The sequence below is a fragment of the Hirundo rustica genome, chromosome 13, assembly GCF_015227805.2.
Source record: "Hirundo rustica isolate bHirRus1 chromosome 13, bHirRus1.pri.v3, whole genome shotgun sequence".
Classification (NCBI taxonomy): domain Eukaryota; kingdom Metazoa; phylum Chordata; class Aves; order Passeriformes; family Hirundinidae; genus Hirundo; species Hirundo rustica.
The window spans coordinates 2355917-2369349 of record NC_053462.1 but is presented as its reverse complement, the minus strand read 5'-3'; the positions used below and the strand labels follow the sequence as shown (position 1 = coordinate 2369349).

General features: G+C 47.9%; 1 protein-coding gene across 7 annotated transcripts in view; it reads left to right on the top strand.

Moving 5' to 3' along the window:
* The window catches only part of NEO1 (neogenin 1), a 171170-nt gene that overhangs the window by 99530 nt on the left and 58207 nt on the right, over positions 1-13433 (top strand). For all 7 annotated transcript variants that reach the window (XM_040077832.2, XM_040077831.2, XM_040077827.2 and 4 more), the window contains exons 6-7: positions 9023-9177; positions 9930-10050. In XM_040077832.2, coding sequence (XP_039933766.1) covers positions 9023-9177; positions 9930-10050 — 276 coding nt within the window. The remainder of the gene's footprint in view (positions 1-9022; positions 9178-9929; positions 10051-13433) is intronic.

Genomic DNA, 13433 nt, shown 5'->3' with positions numbered 1-13433 from the left:
TCACGCAGAGGGTGGGCTCAGCCTGGGCAAGGAGGAAACCAATCTTTGGTGTCTTTGGTCATGGAGGGGTTTTACTGTGCCAGCACTGCAGGGGAGGTGACAAGTGCAGGGGGTATCGAGGCCAAAACTCTCGCACAGAAGGGAACAGGAATCTGTGAATTTGTACAGCTTCAATCCACAGGTGGGTTGAGTTCTCACCTTGTGTGTTCCCCTGTTGTGGGTAAAACATCCCAATTTAGGTTAGTGCAGGACACCCACTCACTGCTGGGGCCAAATGCTCTTGAGGCAGACTCCCAGAGCAGCTGGGATGGGAGGGACCTCTGGAGACCATGCAGTCCATTTGGGGTCACCCAGGTGGCTTTGGGACGTCTCCAGACAGGGAGACTCTGCACCTCCCTGGCAGCTGGGAAGCAGTTCTGCCTCACAATGAGCTGGAACTTGATTTAATTTTTAAGCCCACTGCTTCTTGTCCTGTTGCTGAGTACCACTGGGATGGGCATTAGGGCTGTGAACTGATGGCCACTCCAGGGTGGTGACATCCATCAGCATTTCGTTTTGTAGATCTGTGTAACAGAAGTTAACTAAAAATAAAATGCTTGGAGGAAGGTTACTGAAAACACAAAGCAAAGGCAAAGCCAAAGAGGTTAAACAAATACCGGGCACGTGGTGTTTGTGTTCACAGTGAGCGCCCAACACCGGTGAAAAGTTACCCTGGAAAGAGGAAAACCCATCTCCAAACCTCCCCAGAGATCTCCTAAGGACAAGGGAAAGGAATTATTATTCTCCTGTTTATTTGCAAGTAAATTAATACAAAACTTTCAGTCATTTGCTAATAACATACAAATCTTGTGATAGTTTTTTCCAAGCCTGTCAGAGCTGGGACATCTGCCAGGGACAACACGAGGTCAGCACATGATGGAGTGCGAGGAGAAAGGGGTGAGAAGATGGCCTGCAGCAGAAAAGTGAATTCCTGCTGTCTCTGTTCTCTGCACAATTGGAGACTTCTGTCTTAAATTGTGTTTTATCTTTTCAAATAGAGAGGGAGCTGGAGGGAGGCTGTACCTGAACTTGCAGTGTTAGTAAAATCTATTTCAGAGCAAACCCCTGTAGTGAACAGTGAGGAATCATCAGGACCAGATGGTCTTCACTCCACATTTCTCGAGGAGCTGAAGTGTGAAATCCTGAGTTCCCAAGAGTGCTGTGTAACCTAGCACCTAAATCAGCAGACTGAAAAAAAATCAGTCTAAAGAGATGTGGTCAGTGTGACATGAGGGTTTTAGAAGCCTTTGGGGGGAGATTTGGGAAACTGTGGGTGAGTTAATCTGATGTCTGGACCTGTTAAAACGACAAAAATGAATATAAAATGCAGTGTTGATAGATGATTGAATCCATCCATGTGTGTTTTGTGTGGAAAAAGCCACACTTTGCTCTGCAGAACCTTTTGCAGGATGTTGTTGCCTTTCCTTCCCCAGAACCCTTCTGACAGTGTCACTGACTAAGAGCCTCAAACACCGGCGCTGGCAGTCGGAGTGAATTCCCTCCTGCAGGAAAAAGGGAATTAATACATTGTTTAATAGGAAATTAGAGGGGGAATAAGGTGTTGTTTTTATCCATGGAGCCGAGTCTGCACTGCTCAGTGTGGAAAAGGGGATTTGGGGTGTTCTGAGTTCACTGGGGTGGTGGAGAAGCTTGGGAGCACCCAATGTAAGGACCATCCAGGAGATTAAATGGCAGTGGAGCTGAATGCTCTGCACATGGATTTCACAGAGAAATGCAGCTCTGCCAGTTTCTATAACAGCCATGGTCTCTGATCTGGGCCTTGGCTGTGGAATATTGAAGTTGGAAGATGTAGGTCTCTGGAAAATGCAAGACCTTAAAAACCAAATGAAATTATAGGAACTGTAGGAAAGGAACAGGCACCTGAGCAGAAAAATCATTATGGGATTGTCTAAATCTGTGCTGGTCCTGGATGTCAAATGGGGTGAGCAGTTCTTGTTCCCTCCTCTCCTAAACACAGCAAAGCAGTTCTGTTCTGTAAATCATGAGTGGCCTTGTGGGGAGAAGGATGGAAAGGAATGCTCGCTTCTCTTCATGGCAAGCACCACGAGACATCCCATGGCTGACTGACTCCAAAACACACAAAAGTTGGTAAATTGTCACTGGAGGTGTTTCATGGAGCTCATCCCTGGGAGCTTTAGGGCTGCTGAAGGATCACCTGGAACCAGAAAGCAGCTTTTTAAAGGCAAAATCTAACCAGGAACAGAAAACACAAAGGTATCTCCTCCTTCTCAGGAAGTCCCTCAGCCAGGGATTACTCAGTACTGAGAGAATATCCGGAAATAATTTTGCTTTTCTTCTGTTCCCTCTTTGGACACCCAGCTTTGGCTGCCTGGTGTCCTGGACATGTCCTGCTCCTGAGGAGCCTCTGAGGATGGATTTGGGGGCTGAAGCACAGCAGGCACCACACGTGCAGAGTTGTCTCTGTGGCTGAGCAGGGCGGTCAGGAGGGACATAGACACTGGATTTGTGCACACGGGGTTCGGGGGAGCGGGGGTGCTGGGCCAGCCTTGCCAGAGGTTCCTTACCAGTGTGCAATTGGGACTGATAAAGCAAGTGAGAAACCCAGAAGGAAAATCCTGCTGACGTGCAGGACGCTCCCAGAGCTCGCTGTATGTTCGTGCACCCGGAGAACGTCCCAGGGAGTTCTGTTTGTGGATCCGTGTCCGTGAGCTCTGCAGTCCAAATTCCTGTGCCAGGCTGGAGCCCACAGCTCTTCCCAGGGCCCAGCTGGATTTGGGGCTGCTGCACACACAGAGCTCCTTCGTGGCTCTGGTCAGGGGCTGCTGGAGGAATCCCATTTCCATCCCAACGTGCAAGAGTGAGCAATTAATTGGTTGGAGCATTATCCTAGGATGGGGCAGGGAGGGAGATGTTGGTCCTGTGCCATTCCTCCTGCACAGGAATGATCCATGTAGATATAGAGATATATACACATTCATTTCCTTTCTGCAGCGCTGAGCATTTCTTTGTTAAGCTCCTGTTTGAGGTGTCCAGTTCCATGGCTGCATAATCCTGCCTTTGCTCAAATAACCGGTTCCAGCTCTTCCATTTCTTCTTTTGGAGCCAATTTTCTGAGCCATTGATCATTTTCATTGCTCTCTTGTAAATCTGAGTTCATGCTTTCCTTCAAATGTGGGGCTCCAGTATCGCAGTCAGGGGGTTGTGGTGGGGAGGAGCTGCTGTCAGACCCCTCACAGGGAGTTCTTCCATCCCAGTGTGATACTGGGACTCATGTCCAGGTTCTGACAAAATCCTTGCTTCTCAGGCCTTTTCCTGTGAACTCCTATTCCATAAACCTACAATCTATTATAAAAACCCCCACATACGTTGAATTCCAGCGTGAGTTTTTTACTCTAATTGATCAATATAATTTTACTTTATATTTGTTCTGCGCTGTTCATGCTTACCTGGTTGTCCTAGCATGTAATATTGTGTTTTCGTTTCTGCCTCTGGAATGTTTGTTTGGGGGCTGGTCTCTGAAGCGTGGATCACATTTAGCAATTTCTGAATGAGAGCTTTTCACTGTAAATGTAAAATCGTTGTTTTCATTCAGCCCTGCCCTTCTGCTACCAGCACTGGAAGCAGCTCTCCACGGAGCTGGGCTTTGGCATTTGCCAAGGAAACTGTAAAGCTGTGACCAGTCCAAAGGACCAAACCTGGGCCATCAGACGCTCTTTGGGGCTGTTCCAGCGGCTGAGCAGAGGTTCAGGAGGTCCCTGGAGAAGGCAAACCAGGCTCCTCTCTCTGCTTGGGCTGCTGAAGAGTTGGGAGGATTCCCACCACTCCTCCCTAGGGACACTGGCTTCAATATTCTAAAATAGTTATAAAAAACAACCATTTGCTGCATTAGAGAATGTCACTGCCACCAGAACTGTTCATAAACTGCAGCCCTGGCTTTGCTGCAAAAATATTTCCTGTAGTAGTTTCCATTTTTATAACCTTTTTGTGTCTTGGTAAGCTGATCTTTTACAATAATCTGACACTTTTCTGTATTTCTCTAGAGGAACCCTTTTTGTCAGCTTGTGTTTGCTTTACAAATTTTGTAGCTGCATATTAAGTGTGTTTAAAGGACATCACAGCCATGCTCAGGGGCTGGGAAGAATTTGTCTTGTCTACAACAGTTTGGGGGTTTAAATCTCTTTTTTTTTCCCCCGAGTATTACCCATATACTTCTGCTGTTTTTTAAGGAAGAATGTTATGACTCCCCATTTTCATTTAAAGTGTAAATTCCATTTTTCCCTCAGGATATATTTGAAAAAACCAACTAGTTTGTAGAACTAACTCATGACATTAAAAGATAATAATCAAAAAATTCTGCTGTCAAACATCAATTCAAGCATTTTTTTCCCCGTGTTTTGAGGGAGGGGCAGGAGGGGATGGATTAACCGGGCACTGGTAATGTCGCAGTTTGATCCTTCTTAGAAACAAAATTGCAGTTGTGAAAATTGCATTTAACTTTATAATGATTCTAATAGGATTTAGAGCACATCCTAATGGAATAGGTTGTTATCCCTGGAGGAGGAAATAAAATCCCTGTGGGCCGTTTCAGGCTGATCCGAAATGGGCTTTATGGTAAAATGTCCATTTTAAATACCGCCGGTAATCCAGATTTGTAACTGAAATACAAGCTGGGGATTGTGCCCCCAGCGTCCCTCAGGGGTGGGTTATAAATGGAGCTGGCCGGGAATGCTGCACTCAGGATTGTTTGTGATGCACTGTGAGAATGTGGCCGCTCCGCTTCGTTTGTATTTGTGCTCCTTGGGCTGCGGGGAGGCTTCTGGAACGAGCAGGTGTTTCTGTAGGGGATGGCTGGAGATAACACTCCATGGCTGCCTGGTCATGGGCAGAAGCGTGGGGGGAAAGGGACGAGGAGGGTGGCAGGAACTGGGATTGCATTGGCTGACCTTGGAAAACACACTCCTGATTTCCAGGGATAGGGGGCACGTGGAGGTGCCTGAGGAAGCAGAAGTGGTGCTTCAGTGTTGTCCTGGACATTCCCAGTTTGGAATTCCAGCCCTCTGCCTGCCTTGGGCTGTTACTGAAGTTCCAGTGCTGTTTCAGGAATAGTCCTGGAAGTGTTCCTGTCCCTGCAGGCGCCCAAAGCCGGGCTGGGTGAGGCTTGGAGCACCGAGGTCCAGTGGAATTGTCCTTGCCCATGGCAGGGGTGGCACTGGGTGGGCTCTGAGGTCCTTCCCAACCCAATCCAGTCATGGATTCTGCGGCTCGGGAGTGTTTGGAACCACTGGTCAGTCCCGTTCAGTTTGGGTTTGTCGGATGCTGTGCTTGGACTAACAGCTGATTTATTAATGCTTTTTAGAAAGGGAATAACTCTTTTTAAGTGATCTTTACAACCTGTGTGCTTTTGTGTCCAAAGGAGACCAGTGCTGTGCTCTTCCTGTGCAGCGCTGGAGTTCATTTCCACGTCCTTCTGGTCACCTGTACACGTGGAATGGGATCCACGTGGAGCATCCGTTCCTGTTTCCACTGTTCCTGTTTCCGTCACCTTGGGTGCAATTCCTGCTGCATGTGCACAGTTTCTCAGCTCTTCCCATCCTTTTAGAGCTATTGGCTTAAAAAAGCATCTTATTTTTCAAATATTTCACCTTTATTGGGATGTAGCTTAGAAGTTCGAATTAACTGCTGATGTAGGTTAGATTGGGCTTTTTCCTTAATCTTTTGATCGCTCCTGTGATCAAAATATTTTCTTCCATCTCCAAAAGGGTGGCAGAGCTCCCTGGGGGGTGTGAAATTCTGTTCAAGCATTTTGCTTTTTCGGGAGTTGTTCTGTGCTGACACGAAGAGGGGGCTGAACTGCCAAGTTGTCTTTGAAGTTTAATTGTGTGTTTGGGAACAGAGCACACGATCTTCCCTTACAAATCTGGTTTTCTGTGGTAATTGGCTCGTTTGCTCGCTGGTTATCAATTGAACTTCTCTACCACAAACATCTGTACTTGCATTGTGTTAATGCTAAACACTGACATCGTTAAACCAGAAGAGTGTGTTTGAAAAGCATTTATTAATTCATTAACTGGGAAGTAATTGATAAAGTGAGCACTCCTCATGTTATTATCCCTTTGTGAGCAGCTTGGCATTTGCTCCATGAGCCAGAAAAGCAAAGTCACTTTGAAAATATAGCGTGTTTCAAATTCCTAATCTCCTAAATCACAAGTAATTGAGAGTAGGTAGGAGAATATCTTCTTCAGCTTCCATTTCGGTGTCAAAAAAATCCTGACTCTTACAATTCAAAATTAATGCCTCTTTCTGGATGATGTCCCAAATTGGAGCAATATCAGCTGCCAAAGACATTTGAGTTCTTTCCAAATGTCTTCGTTACGAGTTAAACATTAGTGGAGAACGCAGAGTCAGAACTTTGCCGTGGTACGATTTGGGCATTCGGCTCCTCCCTGGGAGGGTGGGCAGAGCCTGGCACTGTGGCTGGCCCTGCATCCCTGGCAGTGCCCAAGGCCAGGCTGGACAGAGCACCCTGGGACGGTGGAATGTGTCCCTGCCCATGGCAGGGCTGGGATGAAATGATCCTCAAGGAACTGTCCAGCCCAAACCAGGCTGGGATTCCATGATGAGTTTTTCGCATAATTTCTTGCGCTTTTGACGGTGACTGTTACTGGCTTGTGTCTCTTTGTGTTCCCCTGCCAAGATTAATATTTGGCTAAGGAATTAAAACCCACCTGTAACGAACGTTTTGGAAACGCAAGCATTGTACATCCACGGAAGAACAACTTTTGGGATTCCCGTATTCCCCCTTTCCAGCTCCGCGAGCGCTGCGGGAATCGATCCGCGCGCGTGAACGCGGCCGGAGGCAGAGATGGAAGGGCCATGAGAACATCAGCTCTCGATCAGGCAGGCTGAACAAAACGAGGCATTCGTTAAAGAGGGCTAACGAGGAGCGGGCGCTGATTGTCCCAGGCTGGCGGGGGATGATGCACGTGGGCAGGGCAGAGGCAGAGCCCTGCACTGGGTGAGGGATTTGCCGCAGCGCCGCCGTGGTATTTGTGCCATTTTTCAAGGCCCTGCCGGGACACGGCAGAAATTGCATGTAAATGATTGAACCTCGGCAAGCTCCGGAGATGGATTCGGGCTGGAGCACGTCCAGGGGGTTGTGAGGAATTGTCACAGCGCAGCAAAGCAAACACGACTCGTGGAGCCGCCCAAAATAAGGCTGGGATAGGGGAAGGGAGGGAGCGGTAGCACGGCTTGTAATAAATAACAGTGCTGAGGATAAATACCAGGGAGGAATAAAAATCATTTTCATCGAGAATAAATTACAGCAATTAGGTGGCAAATAAAATCAGAAGAGAGTTTTCAAATGTCAGGGTTGTGTACGGTGGTAGCAGCTGTCAGAGGGTGAGCACAGAAATATCTGAACCTTTTTAAGGTGGAATTTGTGGTGTGTTTGGTAAACTTTTGGGAAGTTGGTATGAAAGGGATGTCCGAATCCACAGGCAGCTGGGCTCAGCCCCATCCAGCTTTTTTTGCTCCCGTGTGATTGTTTGAGCAGTGAATGTACAGCTTTGTGTAGGTCTGCACCCTTGCCTGGGAGTTAAACCACCTTCATACTCTAAAGTATTTCCATTTATTAATGTTCTCTTTATTTACTTATAATCCAAAACGTGACGGGGGTTGGGGGAGCTGCTCACCTCCAGCTGTTCTCAAAAGTATTAAATCCACCTACAAACCTTTGGGATCATTTCAGAGGAAGGAGTAAAACATGACCTAGGATTCCTTATCCACAGCACCAAATAAACCCTGTTGAGAGGCCAAGTGTGTAAATTGTTTGTCTAAACCCCGTGGCCCTTCCATATTGACTTTCTTTGCTAAATATTAAAGGGCAAAAGGCTGCTTTGGGCTTTCCTGGAACTCCAACAATCGGAGCTGCCAGCACAAGTAAGAGAATTGCCCTGTGCTGGGAGAGCAGTAAGCACAAATAAACGGGTGGGTGTTCTCTGAAGAGGATACTCAAGGAATAAGTGCCTGCAGGGCTTGCTGCTGCTGAGCCAGAGGAGTGCAGAGGCTCTGGGTGCAGCTGGAGCTTTCGTGGGAGCTCCTGTGGGAGAAACTGATGTGTCTGTGCACCAGTCACTTGGGGTGGTGTCCCCAAAAAATCTGTATCTCAGAGTTTGTGTGATTTTTAATATATTTGATTGAATTAATCGCACTCTGAAGGCTTAAGGACATTTGAAAGGTGGCCAAGACCCAGAGTGTAGCACCTTTTGTACATGTTGTAAGTGAAGAATTTCTGTTCTTTGTAGGATTTATGTGCAAAGCTTCTGCTCTGCTCTGTTATAATTACACAGCTCCCCTCCTGTTTATCCATGAAATCTCCTCACTGTGGTACAAAGGCACCTGGCTGCTCCTGGACATGCTGTTTCCTTGGCTTCCACAGGCCAGAGAAGAAGCTCCTGGGCTCAGTGCAGCCCTCTGTGTTTGATAACATCAGTTCCCTCTCAGGAACACGAGGCCATGGTGCGCTGGGAGAGTTTCGTCTCTGTTTTGTGTCCATTCATTTTTAAAAGTACTTTCTGATATAATTGTAGCTCTTGTTTTCCTATTGATTTGAACTCCCAGAGGTTTAACTTTGCGGTTCATACACCTCAGTTCCATTTCTTTGTTCATATGGCCTCAATTCCCAATTGGCTGGATCCCAGGATGGTTTGGGTCGGAGGGGACCTCAGAGATCGTGTCATTGTGGGCAGTGACACCTTGCACTGGACCAGGCCGCTCCAAGCCCCATCCAGCCTGGCCCACGTGTGGTTCTGGAAGAACTCCCAGCTTGTGTCAGTGTCTTGTCAACCCTGAGCTGCAAATTCCTGCTGCCTTTGCTGCCACTCGTGCCCAAGTCCCCAGTCCATCTCCTGGTGTCGAGCTGGGTGTGTGTGTGGGACTGCCAGGTCCCTTTCTCTGCGTGTAACATCTTCTTCTTGTCTTTCTTCCTTTCCCCCTGAAGTTCCCCCCACGTTCCTGAAGCGCCCTGTGAACATCTACGCCCACGAGTCCATGGACATCGTGTTTGAGTGCGAGGTGACCGGGAAACCAGCGCCCACCGTCAAATGGGTCAAAAACGGGGACGTGGTGATCCCCAGTGACTACTTCAAAATCGTGGTAAGTGCCTTGTCTGGCTTTTACAGCTGTTGGGCTGTCAGTTCTCCCACACGTGGTCATGGAAGTTGGGTTCTTCTGTGGAACCTGCTTCCTGCTTTTGTCCTGTTGATGTTTGGGGCCCAGAAGAAAAATGGTTTCTTGAATCCCTTTAACGTACGTTGCTTATATTGGAAGAGCTGATGTCTTTATAGCTTGGACTTTCCAGGCGAGTCAGGCACACAGGGTGGCAAAATGCACTGTCGAAGTGTGAGCTCACCACGACCACTGGCTGTGTGTGCTGCAGTCTGTGCTCCATAAAGATTCCAGTTTCGAGAATGAGCTGAAGTAGAAACCTAACTGAGCTGTGGAGGGTGAGTTTGGCACAGGGGTGCTTCTGCAGGCAGATTTTAGATGCAGTGCAAGGCATTATTGAGACGTAGCGGAGAGGTGAATGGCTGTGTGGCTGGGTGTACCTACGTTGTGGGGCTGTGAGATTCAGTCAGGGCCCAGAATACCACCAGAACAGCTGGGGAAACATTAGCCAGGGATGCTAGAAACTGATAACCATTAATGAGAGCTTCTGCTGCTTTTTGATCCCCTAGAACGTGAGGATTCAGTGCGAGGGAGGTGAGATCTGGGAACTCCAAACACGCTTTTCCCAGGTGCTGTCAGAAGTTTCTCCTGCCTTCTCAACAATAACATGCCGTGCTGACACCGTTGTTTGGGCAATTGCAGCCCATCCCTAAGTGCTGTTCTCTCCCTTTGCTCCTCAGAAAGAACATAACCTGCAAGTTTTGGGGCTGGTGAAGTCTGATGAAGGATTCTATCAGTGCATTGCAGAAAACGATGTTGGAAATGCACAGGCTGGAGCCCAGCTGATAATACTTGACCTTGGTAAGATAAACTGTGACAGCAGAGAGCCAAAAATGGGGAGGCACCATTCCAAGGGACCTTTCCACATGGTGGGTTCTGTCAATAACTCAGCTAGAGCAGGGTGATTTTTTTTTTTAAATCATGTGAGTGATTCAGTGTTGTTTTCTGTACACTCAGTGAGGAGAATTGTAGGAATTTTACAGGATCCATCCTGTATTTTGAATAACACTTGCTCCAATAATAAAACATGGTCAGAGATGTTGCGTGCTGAGGTTTACGAGCAATAGCAGAATAGCCAAAATGAAAACAGTCACTAAAATCACAGACCTGGAAAAGAAGCACTTACGGAGCACACCCCAAATCACACATTTTATATCGAAGCCATTCCAGTGTCAGAAGCTTCTTTTCTGCTATGAGTGTGAAAAACAGTGAGCTTTGTCACTCCTGCAAACTGCAGCTGCACATCTGGTGGGTTACAGCTGCAGTTTAAGGTAAATATTTGTGCCTGTGCTCCAGTCAGTGCAGCTCCTGCCAGCGCTCCCATTGCTGGGGTGGCAAGGCAGAACAACTGGTGGTATGGTTAAAGACCCCAAAAAAAAGAGGCACTGCAAATATCATCACTAAGGCATCAGCTTGTTTTGCTCTTCCAGGTCACACAGTTCTGAAAAATAATTCCTAAGAGCCCAAGGAGGAAAACTACTAGTACAGAGGATGAGGGGAGACAAGTCAGACAAGAAATGACTAAAACTGTACCAAGGGGAGGCTTTGTGTTGTCTTTTGGAGAGGGATTGTTTTAAATTCTCATTTCTTTCTTTTTTGGGTGGAGAGGATTTAGGAGAAACAGTCTTAGCCATGGCTGGAGGTTTGATGGAACTTCACACCTCGAACAGGTGTGAACCTGCTGTCCCTGGGTTTGGTGTCCAGTGTGAGGAGAGTAAACTCAGGAATGAGCCACAAAGAGAGATTTCTCATTTATATTCCAATTGTTTTGTAGGGTAGCTGTGCACTCACTCCTTCCTGTGAATTCCTCTCTGGCTCTGGGTGTGTTTCAGTGCAGGCTGAGCAGCCACAGGTACTCCCCACAATGATTTGGGGAATGCAGGCTGCCCTCTCCTGGAGTCGGGAGCTTTAATGCCACGAGCCGTGGGATTCCAGCCTCGGAGCAGTGTCAGGAGTCTGCATCCAGCACTGCCCTGCTGTCATCAGATTGCCAGAAAAGTTATTAAAAGTAATTTAATTTCTGCTCCGTGCATTAATCACCTGAGTGGTTTGCAGCCCCTTCCAGAGGAAGCATTATTCCGTATTCTCCACATTTGAAAAGCCTGAATAATGAATGGCCTTGGCTTTGGGAGCCCTGCCCAGGCCTGTGCCTGCACCCAGCTCCCAGCCGTGGTTTGGAAACGACTCTCACTGTTGTTATTGGAGTTCCTGTGGTCTCACTCCTCTTCCTTTCCCTCGCTGCTGTTTGTCCAGTGGTTTCTCCTTCCTGCTTCCCTCGGGCACCTCGTCCTGAAGGACTTTGCCTCATAATGTCCTTTCTCTTTTGCATGCTGCCAGAGGATTTGGGCTGCAGTGGAGGAGTCTGTCTGTGGGTGTGGAGACACACCCCGAGGCCGTGTCCCTGGAGCTCTGGGGCCACTGAGATGCTGTTGTCCAGCAGTGGGACACCCCCAGGGACCACATCTGAGGGGACGTGGAACTGTGCAGTGCAGGGGGGTGTGACCGGGGCCACGAGGAATGAGTGTGATATGTGACAACTGGTGATTGGAGGTGGAGGAAATATGGATATTGGGGTTAAAAACACCTTCTCTCAGTCTGTGAGCAGTGGAGAGGGAAACTCTTCTGGGAAGGAGGGAGGAGGTTTCACATGCTGTAGCAGCAGCTGGTTTGGTATGACAATTCAAACTCATCTATTCTGAACAGTCCAATCATTAATTCAGAAAACTTTTTTTTAAATTATTTTGTAATGCTGATGAGAAATGCCAACTTTGCCAATTTGAAAAGTAACTTCAGTGAGAAAGGTGTTGATTGAGTGCTCATCAAAGTTGATCCCAGTTAGCAGCGCTTCCCTTCCCGTGCTGTTCTGTTTTCTCCTTCCTGCTGGAATTGGCAAACATCTGGCTATTTACAAACCATTTCTCATTAGCCCTTTTGCTCATCAAATTGATCTTGAGGGAACTAAATGCAAATGAGCAAGTGGCAGCCCTGGGGAGTTTCTCAGGGAGGCCACGGGAGTTCTCTTATCCAGGTGAAGTCCCACATCTGTGTTTCGTGCTCCTGGGAGGCAGTGCAAGTTGGAAGTGCAGTGAGGGGAAGACGTTCCTCTGCTACAAAGGGAGGTTGTGTGTGTTTGGACAGATTTCTGCCTTGGAGAGAGCAGGGATTTGGTGACTGACCTGCTGCACAGCCACACAGAAACCTGTGTAAGGTCTGTCTGGGACTCTCCTCTCCTCCAATGATACAGTCATTGGTCAGACACAGCGTTTGAGCCTGGGCTTCTCTGTGCTTCAGTGAGTTCTGGGTAGCTTTTAGTACATAGGGAAGTTACTTGTGGAAAATGTTAAAGCATGTAGTTGAAAGGCTTCTTGAGTGGCTTTTCTTCTAAACTTTGGTAATTCTGTTAATAAATTCGGAGAAGTTTGCACCTGGAAAGGGATTGGCCGTACAGAATCCACAACCCTTGCTTTTTCAGGACTAGGTGAAAGAATCATGGTATCGGGAGCAGAGATTTTTAGGACAAGTGTTTGTTATTGGGAAGGTTGGAAGGATAGAAGAGGGAAGAAGATTTGAGTCAGTGGTCTGAGTTCAATCCTCTTTATCCCCTGTACTGAACATCAGGTGTAGAATTCTGTCAGGGACTTGAAAAACCTCTCACGTGCTTTGGGATTTGAAGCTGTGTCGCTGTTCTTCAGACGCTGGCCCTGGACACTCGGTGCCTGTCAGAGTGTCCCTGCAGTGCCTCTGCTGCCTGCTCTGCCTTGCAGGAAGGATTTGGGAGCTCCCTAAAGGAAGGAGGCTCCTCAGTGACCTCGCTGCCCTGCACTTGGACTTCTCAGCATCGATGCTTCTCTCTGCCTCCCTGGTGGAGAGATGAGTGGTTTGATGTCCTGCCCAGCCCAGAATCTCCATCATGCCTTGGCAACGCCTTGCTCAACCACCTCAAATCTCTCCTCCCCCTTTTTTACACAAGCCCAACTTGCTTTACTTCCAATCCTCACTGCTCCTGAGTGTCCCAATTAAGGAGCAGACACACTTCATTACGGCAGAGCCCTTCCTTGTCCTCGCTGTTACAGCGTTTCTGTGTGTGCCCAGCAAGGCCCTCGGGGTAATTTGGGGTTCCTTGGGGCTGTAACCCAGCCTCATCTAGGGAATCTGGCCCTGCTCATGCTGCCATGTGGGGACTG